We start from the raw sequence: 22,500 nt of genomic DNA, 5'->3' as shown, positions 1-22,500 counted from the left end.
ACAATCCAGTTGGGACAGCCCCATTGTAGACAAAGAAGCCACAGCTTTGCTGGAGGCAGCAACAACCCCCAGTGATCGTGCATGCCTCACAGCTGTGCAGGCTCCCCATGCAGGGGACTTCCTTCTGGCAGTCCCTATGTCTGCGACAAGCACATGTCTTGATCCGCAGGAGCTCCGTATTGCAGTCGCTCTCCGCCTTGCTGCCCCTATCCACACTGTTCACAGGTGTATTTGCGGCGAGGCAGATGCTGAGGAATATGGATTGCATGGCCTGCACTGTGGAAAATCGGGTGGTTGGCACACTAGACACGACGAAGTCAACGACATCATTAAAAGAAGCCTTGCCTCTGCTCAGTGTCCAGCGGAGAGAGAGCCCCGCAACCTACTGAACCGTGACTCAGTTAGCTTTGCCGGCCGACCAGACGGAATCACACTGCGTCCATGGAAGGGTGGCAGGCAGTTAGCATGGGACTATACTTGCGTATCCACCCTGGCAACGACATACATCACCCTCTCTGCCGGCACAGCAGGAACCGCAGCGACACACAGAAAAACAAGTCAGTCAAGTACAGGCAATTAGATCAAAGGTACAACTTTGTTCCAATAGGGTCTGAGACCCTAGGCCCATGGGGTGAGAGTGCAAGAAGGTTTCTTAAGGATCTTGGTTCCAAGCTCATTGACACCACAAGAGACCCTAGAGCAGCAAGTTTTCTCTTTCAGCGCCTCAGTGTCGCAATCCAGAGGGAAAATGCCCGCTACATCCTCGGTTCCTGCCCGGCATCGGAGGAGTTCGAGGAAATCTACAGCCTCTAGGAAGCGAACTTTTTCTTGTGTCCTCTTAATGTTCATTTTTTGTATAAAATCAGATATGTAACTGTATAACCTTGCATAATAAAGTGTACATCAAAATAAAAAAAGGGGGTGGTAGGAGAAGTGAACACTCTTTCGTATTCAGAGTTAAATGGCAAGTTTTTCCTTGAGTGCTCTGTGTTCCCTTCTCTGAGGCTGTGGGTCCCTATAATTGCACCAGTGGTGGTACCCCCCTATATATATATATATATATATATATATATATATATATATATATATATATATATATATATATATATATATATATATATATATATATATATATATATATTATATATATATATATATATATATATATATATATATATATATATATATATATATATATATATATATATATATATATATATATGACCTAACCTAACCAACCCTACCTAATGTAACCTATCTTAACCTAACCTAAACTAACACAGCTAAGTCAATAAATTATGATCTTATTATAAAATAATAACTATAATTAAAATTAACTATTTGGAATTTTTTTTTTTAAATAAAGAAAATTACTCGGCCTTTTAGACAAATCGGGCCTTGCAGCCCAGTGTGGATGAACCATACTGAGTACTGGAGTACTGCATCCCTTCTAAGCAGATTGAAAGCATTTTTGAAGTCCAGCTTTATCAGGGCTTTTTCATCCGTAATGTTGGCAATGTAGGCTCTAGCTGCATGAGCCGCTGCCTCACACCCTTGGGGAATGCCAAACCCAAGCTGTTTTGGCTTCAGCATGTCAGCTGCTGCCTGACTAACTGCTCTAGCAGCAGCCTTAGCAACGAGACGCCGGAGTGATTTGCCCCACAGCTATCGGTCTGATTCCTCCATCTTTTTTCCTCAGGGCACAGAGGGTAGCGCCAAAAAAGCGAGGCCGTATGGTCTCTGGTATGTTGCCAGCTAGACATGTGTTGGCAAATCTAGTTAGTTCCACCAGGAGGCCCTATGCAATGTCTCCCAGTGCAAGGTTGAGCATTTGTTTGATGTGGTTTGGTCTTAGTCCTGTGAACTCACCTGCTGATCCTACTGGGAAGGATAAAGCTGCTTTATGCACCATGGATTCTAGCACACACAGGGGTTCTGCTCTGGTGACACCGACTAGGGGGAACACTGTCGTCACGAGGAGCTCTGGGTGGGTGTTTTTCCCTCAGGGCTTGTGCTGTATCGGCATCCCTGGTGGCAACTGCGTCTTCACTGGTGATGATTCTGATCGCCCCTATTGTGTTGTCTTCTTCTATTTTCTTGCTGACTGTTGCTCTGATTTTGGATGCCTCGGTTCTGCTGTTGATACCTTTCCTGCCGTGGGTGTTTTTGGCACGGGTGGGGAGGGGTGCCTGGTTGTCCTCTCTAGGAAAACTATTTATAGCCATAATGACCGACGAAGCTAGTGATTTGTCTCTCCTTGCAGGGACAGATAGGCACATGTTTCCAAACAGGAGAAGGTTGCACCATGCTTGGATGTTTCGGGGAAGTCATTGACCTTTTTCAAGAGGCTGGATAGTTTGGCTGCTGCCTGGGGCCGGGCAGCTTTGAGGATGTGCTGCAAGGTTTCAACCGAGGTTGCTTTGATGGCTTCTAGTAGATTCTCAGTCGAAATGAAGCTGTTTGAGGTGTTTTCCCTGACTACTGGTGTGGGGCCTTGATTGATACTCTCTTTGGGAGAGCGTCACATACCCGGACAATCGGTTCTGTTGTGAGCATGCTTGCGCACATCTCCGTTACGCTCGAGTTTCCACACCATGTTGCACACTTGGCATGTGCCGTATTTGTCGTCGCTTGATGGCTCCTCTTGGCTGAGAGAAGCCTGGCTGTCAGTCGTGACCTGCGACATCGGCGGGCGCTGGGTGGGCGCTGGGCGGGCGTTGGGCGGACGTAGCGTGAGGGGGTGGACACAGGGAGGTAGCGGTTGGGGTGGGGCAGGGGGGATAAGAGGTGGTGACACTAACACTAATTGGTGGGTTGGGTGATGGTACACACTTGAGGGTATGGGGAGGGGGGGATAAGAGGGGTGACACTAACACGTTTGTATAATTTCGTGATATATCACTGCACAATATCATACACTTGTAATCTGGTTCACTGTGGACTCGATGCACTTAAAACACGATACCTGTTTCCCGAGAGCCGAGGTATCTATTTTTCAGGGATATTTTCATAAACACTTACACACTGGTCACCCCCCTCGACTGACCGCACAACAACACCCCATCCCCCCACCCCCACCACCATAACCGAGGGAGCCCCTCAGGGCATCCTTGTTGGCCCTCACTGCAGTTCAGACGATTCCACACTGCCAATCCACTTGTTTGATTGTTTTTGGTTGCGATAGTTCACCCTGGACACTTCCCGCCACTCTCACCTCTTCCCAGGATGTTCACACTGCACCCTGTTGAGTCTGGGCCCGGTGAGGTCAGGATGTCACAACATAATGGCACATGGCCGGCAGAGCCTCCTCCCAGCATCCGTTCATATATATATATATATATATATATATATATATATATATATATATATATATATATTTTGTCACGGGAAAGTGTAGGAGTGTAGATGTTCGGCAGTCCTCCAATGGCTGGTGTCAATGCCTAGTCACACTTAAAAAAAAAAAGATAGACTGCTTGCCTATTTATCTATGGTAAAGTAAGGGAAGACACGCAAAACACATAGTATGAACAATGAAACTTTAATTAATATAGAAAACAAATTAAAAACAAAGACAATCCCTTGGCTATGTACAATGCAAACAAACAAGTCAAAAACATATAATATAAATGAAGAATTGGGATGAAGTTACTCTACAATAATATAAATACACAGTGAAAAATAATCAGGTGCCGAGAATATGGCGCTAGCTGAGAAACATTCACCTGATACACAGCGTATATCAGTTAGTTGTTCACTGCTTGAGAGCACAAGGATATTCTGACTTCCATGGCTGGTTCAAGCCCAGACATCGACTCAGGTAGGGAGCACTGAGATGCAGAAGTGCAGGTGTGCAGTCGGCGAGTCACCAATCAGGAGCAGGCAGGCTAGGAAGGGTAGTTGGCTGGTTGATGACGAGCCAGCGTGGAGGGAGTGTGGAGAAGGGGGTGAGTCTTGAGTACGTTTGCCTCCTGGTCCAAACGTTTTGTGCTACTGGTAGACGTATCTTGAAGGTAGCATCTTATTGTTGTATAATATACGTAACTTGATGTAGAGAAGAGCAGGCTCAATCTCTCTTGAAAGAGATTATCGTCACAACTCTCCCCCGAAGCCTGCACTTCCGGGTGAAGTTACGTTTTCAGGTGGTAGAGTGGTAGGTGGAGCTGCCTCTACCTCATAAACTCTGGAGAGGGCGTCTGCTATGATGTTGTCAGAACCTTTGATATAGATCTCCAGGTTGAAATTCTGCAGATATAAAGCCCATCGTAGAAGTCGTTGATTGTTGAATTGGGCTTGCTGCAAGAAGCGTAGGGGATTGTGGTCCGAGTAGATGGTGGTAGACCGAGCACCTTGCAGGTATGATTCAAAGTGCTGCAAGTTCAGGACGATGGACAGTAGCTCCTTTTCGATAGTGCTGTAATTCTTCTGGTGTGGTTTTAACTTGTAGCTGTAGTAGCTAACAGGTAGAACATCCTCGCCTCGTTGTTGCATCAGGACACCCCCGATGCCGGTACCACTGGCGTCGACATGGAGGATGAAAGGCTTCGTGATATCTGGCGAGGCGAGAATAGGATTAGAACAGAGCAGGAATTTAAGTTGTTCAAAAGCAATGGTTTGCTGAATGGTCCAATGATACCGTTGCTTGGGGCTTGTTAAAGTGATTAATGGTGTCGCCACCGTGCTAAAATTCTTCACAAACCTTCGGTAGTAGGAGGCAAGACCAAGGAAGCACAGAAGCTGCTTCCTGGTGGTAGGCTGTGGGTAATGCTGGATGGCTTGAGTGTGTATGTTTAACGGAGCTATGCTGCCACTCCCTATCTCATGACCAAGATAACGTACGTTACCTTTGGCAAAGGTGGACTTGCCCAAGTTGATGGTGAGGCCGGCTGTCAGGAGCTTGGCAAACAATTGTTGCAGCTGGAGCAGATGTTCGCTCCAGGTGTTGGTTGCCACAACGATGTCATCCAAGTAGGCGTAGGTGTTATCTAAGCCCTGGATGACGCGGTTGACAGCTCACTGGAATGTGGCCGGGGCATTACATAGTCCAAATGGAAGGCGTTCGTATCTGTAAAGGCCAAAAGGAGTGCTAAAGGCAGATATTTCCTTAGCTCGCTCTGTCAAACACACTTGGTAGTATCCCTTGAGTAAGTCAAACTTTGATAGATACCGAACATTACCAATGGCGACAAGGATGTCATCTATTCTAGGTAATGGATAAGCATCCTTGATAGTCACAAGATTCAATTTCCGGTAATCGGTACACAACCTAATTTTACTTTGCGGTTTCGGCACCAAGATGCAGGGTGAGGACCAAGGGGACTCACAAGGGGTGGCCAGCCCATGATCCAGGAGGTACTGTACACGCATAACTTCCTTTTTGCTTGGGCTGATTCTGTAGAAAGGTTGACGAATCAGCCGGGTGTCAGGGAGTAGCTGGATGTCGTGCTGAACCACATTACACTCCTGTGGATCATCGCTGAACAACTTCTGATGTTCCTTGAAGATTCTGATGAGAGGAGCACTATTACTGTCCTGCAAATAGGTATGAAGATCATTAAGAATTTCCGAGTTGGAAGGCACTGACTCAGTGTTAGTGCTTTCGGGAGGAGAAGCAACGAAGGTCTCACTTTGGAGGTATGGACCTTTAAATGTGGATAATGATACCAACACAGTAGGGGGAGTACCTTGATACTGCTTCAGGAGTTTGACGTGGCACAACTGGGTCTTCCGCCGCCTATCTGGAGTCTCAAGAACGTAGTTATGGTTGTTTCTGCACTCCTTGATGCGGTAAGGTCCTGAAAACTTGTTTTGCAATGGAGAATCTGGGATAGGAAAATATGCCAACACGAAGTCTCATGGTTTAAATTTCCTTAGTTTGCTGCGTTGTTCAAAATGAGTCTTCATCCTCTCCTGAGCTTTAAGTAGAATGTCATTAGCAAATTTACGTACTCTCTAGAATGTGTTTAAAGTTTTGAAGAAACTGGGGCACATTCTGAGGGTCACTGAAGGTGGCATTACGTAGAGAGTCTTTGAAAACTTTGAGAGGAGTACGGCACTTACGTCCGTAGAGCATCTCATAAGGAGATACTCCTAGAGACTCATTGGGGAGACTTCTGAAAATGCACATAATGAGGTCAAGTTGTTTATCCCAGTCCATCAAGGTTTCATTGCAAAATTTCTTTAGGAGTGCTTTAATAGTCTGATGACTACGTTCAAGAGAACCCTGTGAAGCAGGATGATAGGGGCTGGACAGTACCTGTGTGATGTTGAACTCTTCCAGTGTCTTCTTGAAGAGATCACTGGTGAAGTTGGTGCCACAGTAACTTTGAACCTCTCTTGGAAATCCATACTGGGTGAAGATCTTCAAAAGCTGTTTCGCCACAGTAGCAGCCGTAATGTTCTTTACTGGAACTGCTATGGGGAATCTGGTGGTAGGACACAGGATAGTTAGTATATAGGCGTTGCCAGAACTGGTCCGGGGTAAAGGACCAACACAGTCTATGATGAGTCTGTGGAAAGGTTCTGCAGGCACCTGAATAGGAGTCAATGGGGCCTGGAGAATAGAGATCTTAGGTTTACCTGCCAACGGACATGTATGACACGGTTGCACGTAACCTTTGACGTCCTTAACCATACCTGGCCAGTAGTAGTCTTGTCTGATTCCGTGGTAGGTTTTGTTAAAACCATAGTGAGAAAGAGCTCCGTGGGCCAGGTGTAGAATATCGGGCCGTAAGCTGGTAGGAACCACTAGTTGTTCGACATTTGCCCAATCGTCGTCCACCTTCAGCTTACTGGGTCTGTACCTGCGGTAGAGCAACTGATTCTCTAAGAAGAATCCAGGGATACTGTCAGGTTGAGTCTCAGCCTGGAAGAATAATGGTGTTAATGATCGATCTTCCCTCTGTAACTTACGGAACTCCAAACTAGTAAGAATCGGTGGTAGATTCTGAGGGTCTTGAGAGACAGCGGTAGCAGTAGAGTCAGCTGGTTGCGGGCGTGCAGCTTGTGTACGGGTGGTCACCAAAACCGGAGGAGAAACTTTATCCCTTTCTTGGACCTCTGCTGAAACATACTCAAAGAGGGGATTGTCCACTACAGAGTTACACACCTGAGGTTTGTCCATGATGATCAGGTTGGACGGTTGCAGATCTTCTGCCAAGTCGTTGCCCAGGAGAAGTTGCACTCCAGACATGGGAAAAGGCTTTTCCCTAATGGCGACTTGAACTTCACCGGTCACAAAAGGACAATCCAGGTGGACTCTGGCGAGTGGATACGGAGTGGTAGCAGTGAGGTCAGTGATAAGGACAGTTCCCTCGGTGTTGGTGATGTTAGGCACAGCTGATTTGAATATTATTGACTGAAGAGCCGCTGTGTCCCTCAAGATCTTCAATTTGAAACGTCCCTCCGAATCTACACCGTTGGTAGAGACAGTTCCAGGATACAGGTGTTTGCTGAAGAGAGAAAGATCATTAAGAGGGACACCAACATTCATAACAGGCTTACCGGACTTAGGAGGAGTCGGTTTGGGTTTAGTTGTTTCATTGCCTTTGTATTGAGCTTTCCCACATCTATCTATGGTATGTCCATAGAGTTTGCAATACTTACAATACAATTGAGAGCTTCCTTGATCGGTACTCACTTTATCGTAGCTGTACCAAGACTTCTTACTGGAAGGTGGTTCTGGTGTAAGCCGATGGATGAGGCTGTAGGTGTCAGCTGACTTCGCAAATCGGATGTAGTCGGTTTCTTCTTTATCTGCTAAATATAAACGGACGGAAGGGGGAACACGTCTCAAGAATTCCTCAACTAGCATGAGGTTGACGAGTTCTGAAAATGTAGAGACATGTGCTGCTTCTAGCCATTTCATGAAATATTTTTTTTTTGTATTGGCAAATTCTAGAAAGGTGGTGGTACTTGCCTTTAGATAGTCACGGAATTTTTGTCTGTAGCTTTCAGTGGAGACAACGTAGGCATCCAAAACTGCTTGCTTCAGGGTCTGGTAGTCATTCTCAGACGCTAAGGTACTGAGAGTAACTGCAGCTCTACCTGTGAGATGCACTCTGAGAAGGGTAGACCATTGATCTGCAGGCCAGCTAAGTTTATTAGCTAGGGTCTCAAAAGTGGTGAAAAATACATCAATCTCTGTCTCAACGAATGGTGGCTTTAACTTACTTGCATGGGAAACATTGAAACTTACGGGAAGATTAGCGGTAGCTTGTTGGCGCTGAGTGTGGTGTGCAGTTTCCAACGTGAGTTCTTGTTGTCGACATGCTATAGCCATATCGGCTTGCTTCTTATCATGCTCGCGTTGCATCTCCAGGTGACGTTGTCTTGCTTCAAGCTGTACTCGCTCACGCTCACGGAGTAGTGTAGTCTCACGTTCCTGTTCTTCTTTCCTCAGGGCAGCCTCTCTTTCCCTTATCTTGAGAGCTTCTTTTGTTGCTCCCGCTCGAGCTTTGCAAGTTCGAGCTTGAGTTTTATAAATGCCAGAGCATGTCTATCTGCAACAGAATAATTTTCGTGAGTTTCAGAGTTAATCGTCCCTTCATCTAAGAGGTGATCCATTATTAAATTGTGCAATTCATTTTTGTTGGCTCCATGGGGAACATCTAGTTGATACTCGTGTGCAAGAGTTTGTAATTTGGTCCTCATGGCATAACTCCCTACTTCACCTGCGATCGATACGAAAAGCTTGGAGACGAAACATGGTGAAAAATAGCAAATAAATGTAAAACGAATACTTGTGATATGGAAGTGTCAGTAACAGGATAACGTGGCAACTGGTAACTATCCTGTGGAATTTATATTTAACAATTAAAGTTAATTTTAGTATGGTAAATGATTAGTCAATCAAAATCGCAGGAAATCTTGTACCCGGTACTCAATGTAAGAGAATAAGGGCAAGAAAATCCTACTAAATAAATGAAACTGAGTTTCTAAAACAAATGAAGCATTTAATTGTTCCAAAAGTGAATAAGGTAGTCCAAGAATGTAGGCATACCTTGCCGAGTCTCTATAGGACAGAAGCAAGGGTTTTCCCACTAAATGAAATATGATACTTACAGAACTACCGAACTTTGTGCTCTGAAAAAAGAAAGCTAATTCCCTACCTAAGTAAATATCATCATCTCTGACCGACGTGTAGGGGTGCGAGTGTCAACTGGTGACGAGAACTGCTGTTGAGGTCCCAACTCAGCAACGTAGTCCATGCTAGAGGAACTATGGCCCTCTTATCCTCCTTCGGTCGGATTGCAGAAGATAGAGTGCTTTGACCCAAAGACAAACCAAAGTGCCAGGGTACCCAAAATGATGATCTGTCTGAGATTGAGAAATATCCTAAGGACAAAAGGTGGTAAACACGAGTAATAACACGGAGGGAGGGATGACCAATTAAGATAATGACTGAGGCCTCCAGTCACCACGTAATCCAAAGTTATCCAACACTCACAATATGCTACTCTCGGAATGCACAATACACACAACACCATATAAATATTAAAAGAAATGAAAATATTGAAAAGCAACTGTATCAAAGCCAAGTACACTTACCACAAATTGATGTTCTAGTACTAGTGCCTGAGTGAGGCTCCTAGTACAGGCCCCCATTAAATGTGACGGGAAAGTGTAGGAGTGTAGATGTTCGGCAGTCCTCCAATGGCAGGTGTCAATGCCTAGTCACACTTAAAAAAAAAAGATAGACTGCTTGCCTATTTATCTATGGTAAAGTAAGGGAAGACACGCAAAACACATAGTATGAACAATGAAACTTTAATTAATATAGAAAACAAATTAAAAACAAAGACAATCCCTTGGCTATGTACAATGCAAACAAACACGTCAAAAACATATAATATAAATGAAGAATTGGGATGAAGTTACTCTACAATAATATAAATACACAGTGAAAAACAATCAGGTGCCGAGAATATGGCGCTAGCTGAGAAACATTCACCTGATACACAGCGTATATCAGTTAGTTGTTCACAGCTTGAGAGCACAAGGATATTCTGACTTCCATGGCTGGTTCAAGCCCAGACATCGACTCAGGTAGGGAACACTGAGGTGCAGAAGTGCAGGTGTGCAGTCGGCGAGTCACCAATCAGGAGCAGGCAGGCTGGGAAGGGTAGTTGGCTGGTTGATGACGAGCCGGCGTGGAGGGAGTGTGGAGAAGGGGTTGAGTCTTGGGTACGTTTGCCTCTTGGTCCAAACGTTTTGTGCTACTGGTAGACGTATCTTGAAGGTAGCATCTTATTGTTGTATAATGTACGTAACTTGATGTAGAGAAGAGCAGGCTCAATCTCTCTTGAAAGAGATTATCGTCACAATATATATATATATATATATATATATATATATATATATATATATATATATATATATATATATATATATATATATATATATATATATTTATATATATTTATATATATATATATATATATATATATATATATTTATATATATATATATATATATATATATATATATATATATATATATATAAAACTGAAAACTCACACCCCAGAAGTGACTCAAACCCATACTCCCAGGAGCAACGCAACTGGTATGTACAAGACGCCTTAATCCACTTGACCATCACGACCGGACATAATGAGGTGATAGCCGAGGCTATTTGAACCACCCCACCGCCGGCACTCGGATAGTAATCTTGGGCATAGCATTTTACCAAATCACCTCATTCTTTGGGGCACACGTGAGGAACACAAATGCGAACAAGCCTGAATGGTCCCCAGGACAATATGCAACTGAAAACTCACACCCCAGAAGTGACTCTAACCCATACTCCCAGGAGCAACGCAACTGGTATGTACAAGACGCCTTAATCCACTTGACCATCACGACCGGACATAATGAGGTGATAGCCGAGGCTATTTGAACCACCCCACCGCCGGCACTCGGATAGTAATCTTGGGCATAGCATTTTACCAAATCACCTCATTCTTTGGGGCACACGTGAGGAACACAAATGCGAATGAGTTTTCAGTTGCATATTGTCCTTGGGACCATTCAGGCTTGTTCGCATTTGTGTTCCTCACGTGTGCCCCAAAGAATGAGGTGATTTGGTAAAATGCTATGCCCAAGATTACTATCCGAGTGCCGGCGGTGGGGTGGTTCAAATAGCCTCGGCTATCACCTCATTATGTCCGGTCGTGATGGTCAAGTGGATTAAGGCGTCTTGTACATACCAGTTGCATTGCTCCTGGGAGTATGGGTTCGAGTCACTTCTGAGGTGTGAGTTTTCAGTTGCATATTGTCCTGGGGACCATTCAGGCTTGTTCGCATTTGTGTTCCTCACGTGTGCCCCAAAGAATGAGGTGATTTGGTAAAATGCTATGCCCAAGATTACTATCCGAGTGCCGGCGGTGGGGTGGTTCAAATAGCCTAGGCTATCACCTCATTATGTCCGGTCGTGATGGTTAAGTGGATTAAGGCGTCTTGTACATACCAGTTGCATTGCTCCTGGGAGTATGGGTTCGAGTCACTTCTGGGGTGTGAGTTTTCAGTTGCATATTGTCCTGGGGACCATTCAGGCTTGTTCGCATATATATATATATATATATATATATATATATATATATATATATATATATATATATATATATATATATATATATATATATATATATATATATATATATATATGGGATATTCCTGTGTGGGCCCTAAGCCTCTGGCTGGCCCACAAAGTGTTACTTGTTTCCGTTCTACTTGGATGGAGTATGAGTATGTATGACTCATATGGGCGCTTCTGTAAGATTTTGCCCAATGTGTTTACCAACTTCTGCTCTGAGGCAAATATAGAATTCTGAATAAAGCACAAGGTAGGAAACTATGAATATGAAATTAGGTACTTTTTGTTTTTGTTTTTGGATGAGACGAAAGTTGGACAGCTTTTAAACTCATTAGGGAGTGAGTTCCATTGACTAGGTCCCTTTATTTGCATAGTGTTTACACAGATTAAGTTTGACTCTGGGGATATCAAAGCTGTAAAAATATTGATGCAGTTTTTAAATAAACAATATAATGAAATAAATATTACTGGTTTATTTTTATCCTATCTCTTTGTACTATACAGTATATCCAAAGAAGTGAAAAATTGAGACATAATGCACAATTTAATGAATGATTCAAAAGAAATATGACTATTACATATCAACATGAGATCTTAATGATCCATGGTTAACATGATTTAATATGCATAATATTGGTAATACTACAAACTATAATTTAAAATCTTTATTACTGACATTTATGTATTAAGAAGCTCAGGTATACACAGTAATGTGCTGCTACCCTATTCTATATGGAAGATTACACAATGTAGATAAAAAACTAGCTGTAAGTTCATCTAATATTTTTATTTTATTTTATTTTTATTTATGCATATACAAGAATGTACATAAGGAATGTGAGGATACAAATATGGTAATTACAGTCATGTAAAGCCACTAGCACGCGCAGCGTTTCGGGCAGGTCAATACTGTACTCCCATCTCAGAGGATGGTTAGGGATACATAGAATCAAGGGAGGAAATACCAAACTCAATAAAAAGCACAAATCAACTCTGACTAAACAAGCCCTTCACGATTTTCACAAGAGGTAAGCACTGAATCATGGAAACATTATATTATAATTACTCTTACCAGTTTCTACAAGACTCCTCTCAAACCATGTATTTTTTTAACATGCTTAGGTATTCACAGCAATGTGCTGCTTCTATATTCTGTATGAAGAACCACACAGTGTAGATCAAAAACCAGCTACAAGCTCATCCAACATCCCCCCCTCACATGACGGCCAGCCATATATGGAATCAGGAGAGAACAAAATATTTATGGTTGATCTATTAGCCTCCACTGGCAAAATCTGGGTGCAGCACAAGAATATCTTCCAATATTCCTTAGTGTATGAAGTAATTACAGCGCTCAAAGTACCTCATACCATTTGGTATGAAGTCACTGATAACAGGGCAATCACATATATAGTGTTGGATAGTATGTTCTCTGAAGTAGGACTGAAAACAGATGTTTTTTTCCACCAAGAGGGTTATATACCCATGGAACTGCCTACCTGCTTAAATGGTAAATGCCAAATTCCAGCTAAAAAATATCATTAAGACAATTGGCGGGCCCTTTAACAAGCCGCCGGCTTTCTGTCCTCGTCGAGGCCACTAGATAGTTAGTGGCCCTTGGATAAATTCAGTAAATATATACAATAATTGTCGGTGTATCTTCCGAGCAACAAGGACAGCTACACATTATCTCTTAGAATCACATAGGTAAACAACAAATGTAACATATTTGTTTACGACAATGTCGGTGCTGGCTGTAGAAGTTGAAAAAAACACAGTTTTACTTCGAAATATACTAATTTTATAAGACAATTAGACTTAATTGCTATGCTATTAGACTTTGCTATACCCGAAACGCTTTGCGTAATAGTGGCTTTAGGCATTGTATGTACTAGCCCTAACTATAACTCCATCACTCTCTGTAAAATCTCTTTTATGTATGTACCTTACCTAAATAAACATTTTGATTTTTTGATTTTGATTTTAAATAGGGGGCAGTAGAGCTCCGATAAGCCAGCCTCGTGACTGGCTAAATCTTCATGATGAAGAATGTTGCCTGCTCTCTGATTGGACAAACGAAACACAGTAGTGACCTCTGTCGGCATGCAGGTGAACCACACCCAAACCCCAAATATCTTCATAAGAATACCTTCCTGAATCGCACGTAAGCATCTTCTTAGCGCATAATTAGGAACCTTCATAGCAAACATACTTACGAAGAAATACATGGAGCTTCGTGAATCTAGGTTCAGGTGTTACTACAGGTGTTCCAACAAGCACGATGGCGTGATTTAACACCTGTTGTAAGTTAGTCTTCGAGTGATCCTAGTCCAACAATAAACCCAAATGTTATTATTGAATTAGGAGCACTCATACCTGGTGTTGATGCTGGGAAAGATCCTGGCCGAAGGTGTTACCCCACCCCCTTGCCATCCCAATCAAAGCAGCACCATAGCCTCTGACAGTCACAAAAGGCGTGTAGCTCACCTGTTAAAGTGATCAATCTCAGCCGCACGGGATTGGTAGTTAGCTTGAAGGAGGACCTCTCGCCAGCAGCGGCCGACGGTACATCGCTCCAGCACCTGTGTGAAGTGGGTCGTATCCCCGCTCGCGTACAGGTTCTTCTCCCTCACCTGCCAACACATCACTCAAGTCACCTCATCTTAGATTGTCTTGCGAGTCAAGCAAAGTGACTACCGTGTAGTAACTGGTGATCATTAACTCACCACATAACCTGTCATGCACAGACAGGTTATGTAGTGACCTAATGATCACACTAATTACGACACGGAGGAACCTGTCGACCACCTAAACCAATATGCATAGTTCTGTTTACAAATAAGTTGTGAAAATAAAATAAACAGTGGTAGTATCCTGGATATATATGGTGGCAGCAACCAGGACACACCGACGGGGAGCACAGGACACCCGAAGCCGCCAGGACACACGGACAGCAGCCAGGACACACCGACAGCCGGCAGGACGAGCTCAAGGTACCAATGACACCCACCTGAACAGCATCAATCTTGAGGAAGGCGGCGACTCGCGACACAACGTCCTCAGTAAACATCATGCCCTGAGGTCCGCCAAAGCCCCTGAAGGCGGTGTTGGAGGGAAGGTTGGTCCTGCAGGCGTAGCCGGTGACCCGCAGCGCCTCCCACCTGGCAAGCAAGCACGGACATGTATAATATCACTTATGTTGATTAATTGATTATTGAAGATTAAGCCATCCAAGAGATGGCTTGGGCCGAATAGCCCATAATCACTTACGCTCCTACACAACTACTAAACGCAATATTTAATAACAATTAAATTTGTAACAAATAATTTTGTATCTATATATAACTAGATTATAAAAATATGATGAAAGTTTTATATTCTGTGGTTACAACGGAAAATGTTTGCATATTTTGTTGTTCAAATTAAATCAAATGGCAGAGAATGGAATGTGAACATGCACCCGTTTACTGAGCATGCTTATCATATGGGTTTGAATAGAACGAGCTCCAACTATTGGGCCCCGCCTCATTAGCATTAATCTAGGTTGGGCTGTGTAATACAATATTATCGTATTGAGTATTTAGCCAAAATACTGTTGGAAATCAATGTCAGAATTGAACTGATTTTATACAGTATTTCTGAAATAGGTGCTCGTTAAATAAACAAAATTGTGAGATATGGGCTTGGCAAACTTACAATTTCCTTTCAGAAATTCATAACGAAACGCAATTTTTTTTTAATTATCAGGGGAAAGCGCCAAGCCATTACGAGTTTATAGCACTTGGAAGGGGGTCAGAATAAGGATCTGGGATGGGACGGGGGTAAGGAATGGTGCCCAAGCGCTTGGACGGTCGGGGATTGAACGCCAACCTGCACGAAGAGAGACCGTCGCTCTACCGTCCAGTCAAAGAGGCGGTTTTCCCCAATTACCTCCCCATTTCCTAAATTACAGGAGGAATCAAAAATCAAATCTTCACCCACTTGTAGGCATTGTCAATGAAGAACATGGCTCTCTGAACAATCGAAGATGACAGATCGTAGGAGCAGCCACCGTTGGCATAGAGGTCGGCCTCGAGGGCCAGAAGCTTGCCTTGGCTAGTGAAGGCCACTCTCCAGCGACACAGGAATGGGTGCCTGCCTCCTGTTACCACCATGTCTGTGTCCCGGTCCAGCATAATGCGTACTGGACGTCCCAACCTGCAGGCACAATTTAAAAATAAAAATAAAATTATTTAGCTCCAAGTGGTGAGTTTATTTGTAGTGATCATACTGCCATAGTGACAGTATTGGGCAGTGTCACTCATCCTGTGAGTGACCATACCGCCATGGCAGCATGTACAACACGGATACAAGTAGCATCGTACACAAGGCTATTCGCCAAGGGATTTGGAAACTTTCTTAACTTAACCCAAGCTCAAACTAACCCAAACTAACCTAACCCACCGAGCGAAATACAGTTTAAGATAAGCTAATATATTTTAGCATAGAAATATACACGGTTTTAACAAACTAAAAAAATGAGCTTCGGCTAATTCTCATGATTGAAACGACCAGACCCCTGTACAGCACCCCACAATAGGAAGAAAAGAACATATACAGAAGATAGTTCACCAATGGATCTGAAAACCTAACTTTACCTAACCTAATCAAAACCAATCTAACTTGACCCAAAAGACCCTAACACAACCTAACCTAAGCTCATACATCCTACCGTAAAAGGGAGCCGGTCGGCCGAGCGGACAGCACGCTGGACTTGTGATCCTGTGGTCCTGGGTTCGATCCCAGGCGCCGGCGAGAAACAATGGGCAGAGTTTCTTTCACCATATGCCCCTGTTACCTAGCAGTAAAATAGGTACCTGGGTGTTAGTCAGCTGTCACGGACTGCTTCCTAGGGGTGGAGGCCTGGTCAAGGACCATGCTGCGGGGACACTAAAAAGCCCCGAAATCATCTCAAGATAACCTCAAGATAACCGTAGAAATATATTCGAGTAGAAACAGTATATACGGATAGCAAACAAAAACTGACAATATCTAAAATATGCTTAAAACAAAACATACGCATGAAATTAGATATGAATTATTTCTTGAACATATACTCAGAATGTATTACACATATCGATGTAAGAGGTAAGGTAAGTATGAAGAGACTGCTTCATGTCAGTACGGCTATATACGACTAGCGAGGGAGATGAGGATATCTGGAACAGCACAGAGGAGAGAAGATGTATATGGATGGAGTAGAACAGAACAGTGAGGAGAAAGCACCAAGCTATTATGACTATATAGCACTTGGAAGGGGTCAGGATAAGGATTTGGGATGGGACAGGAGTAAGAAATGTGCCCAAGCATTTGGACGGTCGGGGATTGAACGCCGACCTGCATGAAGCGAGACCGTCGCACTATCGTCCACCCAAAGTGGTTGGACCATATTAATGGAATAAATGCATCGAGCCCAGATTATATCTTTTCTCGCTCCTTTAAGAAGGAGAAACGCTAAAATGTTAACTTGTAAACAATACTCACGCGGCAGCAGCAACACAAATTGGAAGCGAGACGACGCTGGACCTCGTCTCCTTCCCGCCAAAACCTCCACCAATCCTCTTAACCCGGCAAACGACCCTGTTTCTGGGTACATCAAGGGCCCTGGCGACCAGTTCCTGAGTCTTGGCGGGGTTTTGACACGACGAAAACAGCTCCATTTCCCCATCTTCACATTTAGGCACAGCAATGAAGGCATTTGTCTCCATGTAGAAATGTTCCTGACCTCCCAGATACATCTCGCCCTCTAGCACATGGTCTGCGGTGCTGAAGGCCGTCTCCAGATCACCACTGCGTATAGTCCACGGATCCCACCAAGACTTCGCCTCGATGGCGTCCTGTCAATGATTTATACAGCTTTTTGTACAATTATCACCAATTGTTCTGCCAAGTGGCATTAAACGACAATTGCTTTCTTTTTAAGAATTGAATAAATTTGCCTTAACAAGCAGGTACCTGAATGGTGATTATAGGTGGTTGGATATCTTGATAATGTATCTTGACGAGCCTCGCTGCTCTGAGGGCAGTGGCCTTGTCCTTGGCCACAACTAGGCCTACCACCTGGTCTACACACGTTACTTTTTCTGAGGCAAAAACCTCTTCGTCAAAGATAATACCACCGGTTGCGTTCCTCTTTCCTGTTGCAGGAAAAATACATCAGTGTACTAGTGGAAAAAATAAAAGTTTTTAAAAGCTGATGTGAATAAATAATTTCATTCCTCATACAAATTTTGACATACAGTAATAAAATGGAACATTAATAATGGTTTGGTGGGATTCCCGGGTGGATTCCCTGGTGGGATTCCCTTGTGGGATTTTCTGTCTGCCTTCCAGGTTCTGTCGGCCTGCCAAAATTGGGCGAGGTTGGCTTCTTTGTTAGGCCTTCAACCTTGGCAGACAGACAGATCGACATTCTAATTTACAGATATAGATCCATCCAATAGAATTTACAGATATAGAAAAATAAACAATGTATATTTTTCACGTAAAAATAAACATTGAATTATTCAATTATATTAACATAAACAGGTAGTTACAACTTGCCTGGGAGATCCCTTGCGCAGAAAAATCTCTCGACGCCGTCCACCTTCAGCGCTTCAGACTCGTCAATGGCGAGAATGTGGGCGTGAGCTCTGGAGGAGAGGACGAGGGCAGCCTGGAGTTCTCTGGTGAAGGTGGGCATGTCGTCCACATACACCGCCTCCCCCGTCGCCTGCTTCAGTGCAGAGATGTGAGTTATGGGGCGCCCGATGGGGTCCCCAGAGTTCTGTCCACCGCGCACCTGCAGAGGACAAATTTATTTCTCTGCCAGCAGGACGTGATGATACATTTGATGGTGTGTGTGTGTGTGTGTGTGTGTGTGTGTGTGTGTGTGTGTGTGTGTGTGTGTGTGTGTGTGTGTGTGTGTGTGTGTGTGTGTGTGCGTGTGTGTGTGTGTGTGTGTGTGTGTGTGTGTGTGTGTGTGTGTGTGTGTGTGTGTGTGTGTGTGTGTGCGTGTGTGTGTGTGTGTTTACCAATTGTGCCTGCAGAATCGAGCTGTTAGCTCTGGGTCCCCGCCTTTCTGACCGTCGGTTGTCTAATGTACTGACTCCTGACATATATTCCGATACCTGCTACATATATTACTCACACACACACACGCACACACAGGTGGAAATTGAGTGTCAAAATGAGCCATAAAGACATTAGAAAGATTTGTTTAGTGTCAGAATAGTTAATAAATGTTTTGCTCGAAACGTTTTGCGTAATTGTGGCTTCATTAGTATTTGTAACTCCTGTCCCAACAGTTATACATTACTCTTATGTTCTTTGTGCACGCATTATTTTGAATAAAGATTATTATTATTATTAGTAGTAATGTGCAAGTCATTTATTTTAACCTTTTCTTTTAGTTACTCCTATTTACATAGAATTTTCTCTAATTTTCAAAATAGAGAAAGTATAAATTTTAAGGCTAACTCTTAATAGACAATTTATTTATTTCTGTACATTTTACTCGATATGATAAACAAAAAATTCATACAAAATTTCCGCAGCATAACCGAAACACTTGAGCGTGTTTCCTTCACCCGCCTTGTCTGTTCACCTACCAGTAAGTCGGACCCTGGGAATTAGGCAACTGTTGTGGACTGCATCCTGTGTCAGTTGTTCACCCAGGAAAATGTTTGTAAACCTGTCCGTGACAATGGGAACCATGCTAGACAGGTGTTGGTCTAAACTCCCGGGAGTTGGTAAATAATAACACGACGGATCCTGGAGCCCCAGTTGCAAGAGAAAACGTCTTTGAAAGATTTAAGAAAATATTACCTTCGCCGATATCTTCCCTGGGTATTATTCCTCCTTTTTCAGGCATACCCATGTATGCTCTCCCATCTCCCAGGACAATCCATGCACCCTCTCCCGTCTCCCAGGACAATCCATGCACCCTCTCCCGTCTCCCAGGACAATCCATGCACCCTCTCCCGTCTCCCAGAACAATCCATGCACCCTCTCCCGTCTCCCAGGACAATCCATGCACCCTCTCCCGTCTCCCAGGACAATCCATGCACCCTCTCCCGTCTCCCAGGACAATCCATGCACCCTCTCCCGTCTCCCAGGACAATCCATGCACCCTCTCCCGTCTCCCAGGACAATCCATGCACCCTCTCCCGTCTCCCAGGACAATCCATGCACCCTCTCCCGTCTCCCAGAACAATCCATGCACCCTCTCCCGTCTCCCAGGACAATCCATGCACCCTCTCCCGTCTCCCAGGACAATCCATGCACCCTCTCCCGTCTCCCAGGACAATCCATGCACCCTCTCCCGTCTCCCAGGACAATCCATGCACCCTCTCCCGTCTCCCAGGACAATCCATGCACCCTCTCCCGTCTCCCATGACAATCCATGCACCCTCTCCCGTCTCTCAGGACAATCCATGCACCCTCTCCCGTCTCTCAGGACAATCCATGCACCCTCTCCCGTCTCTCAGGACAATCCATGCACCCTCTCCCGTCTCTCAGGACAATCCATGCACCCTCTCCCGTCTCCCAGGACAATCCATGCACCCTCTCCCGTCTCTCAGGACAATCCATGCACCCTCTCCCGTCTCTCAGGACAATCCATGCACCCTCTCCCGTCTCTCAGGACAACCTATGCACCCTCTCCCGTCTCTCTGAACAACCCACGCACCCTCTCCTGTCTCCTAGAACAACTCACGCACCCTCTCCCGTCTCCTAGAGCAACCCACGCACTCTCTCCCGTCTCCTAGAGCAACCCACGCACCCTCTCCCATCTCCTAGAGCAACCCACGCACCCTCTCCCGTCTCCTAGAGCAACCCACGCACTCTCTCCCGTCTCCTAGAGCAACCCACGCACCCTCTCCCATCTCCTAGAGCAACCCACGCACCCTCTTCCATCTCCTAGAGCAACCCACGCACCCTCTCCCGTCTCCTAGAGCAACCCACGCACCCTCTCCCGTCTCCTAGAGCAGCCCACGCACCCTCTCCCGTCTCCCAGGACCACCCACGCACCCTCTCCCGTCTCCTAGAACAACCCACGCACTCTCTCCCGTCTCCTATAACAACCCACGCACTCTCTCCCGTCTCCTATAACAACCCACGCACTCTCTCCCGTCTCCTATAACAACCCACGCACTCTCTCCCGTCTCCTATAACAACCCACGCACTCTCTCCCGTCTCCTATAACAACCCACGCACTCTCTCCCGTCTCCTATAACAACCCACGCACCCTCTCCCGTCTCCTAGAGCAGCCCACGCACCCTCTCCCGTCTCCCAGGACCACCCACGCACCCTCTCCCGTCTCCTAGAGCAGCCCACGCACTCTCTCCCGTCTCCTAGACCAGCAGGGGTCTCCAAACTTGTCAATGTAAGGGCCACATTATATATTTCCCATATTTATGCGGGCCGGAGGAATAAAAAATGAAAAAAAAAAAACAAAAAACAAATCAGTGCCAGTAATTTAATTTCCTCAAATATTAAAGTATAAACATGGAAAAATTAAAACATATTTTTTTGGAAAAAATCAGGGTAAACTAAATCGATTCCTGCCTTTAGTTTTATGCAACCAAATTAGTGTGACGAATGATACTGTCGTTTTGACTTCAAAATTTCATTAAAATCAGGTTCCAGATTAGATGAGCCAATTGTAAGAATTGATTTCAAGTGATCATCAGACAAATTTGCTCGATAGTTAGATTTCACATACTTCATTTTGGAAAAAGTTTGTTCACACAAGTATGTTGAACCAAAAATGGACACAAAACTACAAGCAAACTTTATCAAATTTGGAAACTGATCTGGCTGCAGGCATTTATAAAACTCAATCAGATTTCCTTCTCTATACTTATCTTTCAGTCTGTCATCTGCCTGGAGATCAATAATTTCCATTTGAAATTGAGTTGGAAGATTTTCAGCATTGCAGTCAAATGGATTATGAAAGAGCCTGATTTCATTTGCTTTGGCATCAAGGTCAGCAAATCGCTTCTGAAACTGTTTTTTCAAATCTGAAATTATTTCATTTGCAAATGAAAAAGGAAATTCAACTTTACTTTCTGCATGAAATTTTTCACAACATGGAAAATGAGCAAAATTCTTAACCTTCACCTGGCCTTCAAGTAGCGTACGATAATTATTTTTTCAAGGCCACCACACAGGGATTTGTTTGGAGGGCCGGATGTGGCCCGCGGGCCATAGTTTGGAGACCCCTGTGACCTAGAGCAACCTACGCACCCTCTCCCGTCTCCCAGGACATCCTACCCTCTCTCAGAACAACCCACGCACCCTCTCCCGTCTCCCAGGACAACCCACGCACCCTCTCCCGTCTCCCAGGACAACCCACTCACCCTCTCCCGTCTCCCAGGACAACCCACTCACCCTCTCCCGTCTCCCAGGACAACCCACTCACCCTCTCCCGTCTCCCAGGACAACCCACTCACCCTCTCCCGTCTCCCAGAACATCCTACCCTCTCTCAGAACAACCCACGCACCCTCTCCCGTCTCCCAGGACAACCCACGCACCCTCTCCCGTCTACCAGAACAACCCACTCACCCTCTCCCGTCTACCAGAACAACCCACTCACCCTCTCCCGTCTCCCAGGACAACCCACTCACCCTCTCCCGTCTCCCAGAACATCCTACCCTCTCTCAGAACAACCCACGCACCCTCTCCCGTCTCCCAGGACAACCCACTCACCCTCTCCCGTCTCCCAGAACATCCTACCCTCTCTCAGAACAACCCACGCACCCTCTCCCGTCTCCCAGGACAACCCACTCACCCTCTCCCGTCTCCCAGAACATCCTACTCTCTCTCAGAACAACCCACGCACCCTCTCCCGTCTCCCAGGACAACCCACGCACCCTCTCCCGTCTCCCAG

General features: G+C 44.8%; 1 protein-coding gene across 1 annotated transcript in view; it reads right to left on the bottom strand.

The window, feature by feature from the left end:
* LOC123761435 (xanthine dehydrogenase/oxidase) overlaps window positions 1-22,500 on the bottom strand; it is an 86,311-nt gene that overhangs the window by 19,509 nt on the left and 44,302 nt on the right. Inside the window, exons 15-20 of the mRNA XM_069315282.1 lie at window positions 18,173-18,410; window positions 17,585-17,766; window positions 17,114-17,466; window positions 15,572-15,787; window positions 14,601-14,751; window positions 14,078-14,223 (exon numbers count right to left, since the gene is read on the bottom strand). Of these exons, the coding sequence (XP_069171383.1) occupies window positions 14,078-14,223; window positions 14,601-14,751; window positions 15,572-15,787; window positions 17,114-17,466; window positions 17,585-17,766; window positions 18,173-18,410 (1,286 nt within the window). The remainder of the gene's footprint in view (window positions 1-14,077; window positions 14,224-14,600; window positions 14,752-15,571; window positions 15,788-17,113; window positions 17,467-17,584; window positions 17,767-18,172; window positions 18,411-22,500) is intronic.

This window comes from Procambarus clarkii, chromosome 7 (assembly GCF_040958095.1).
Source record: "Procambarus clarkii isolate CNS0578487 chromosome 7, FALCON_Pclarkii_2.0, whole genome shotgun sequence".
Taxonomy (NCBI): domain Eukaryota; kingdom Metazoa; phylum Arthropoda; class Malacostraca; order Decapoda; family Cambaridae; genus Procambarus; species Procambarus clarkii.
The sequence above is the reverse complement of the archived record's forward strand: the minus strand, read 5'-3'. Positions and strand labels throughout refer to the sequence as shown.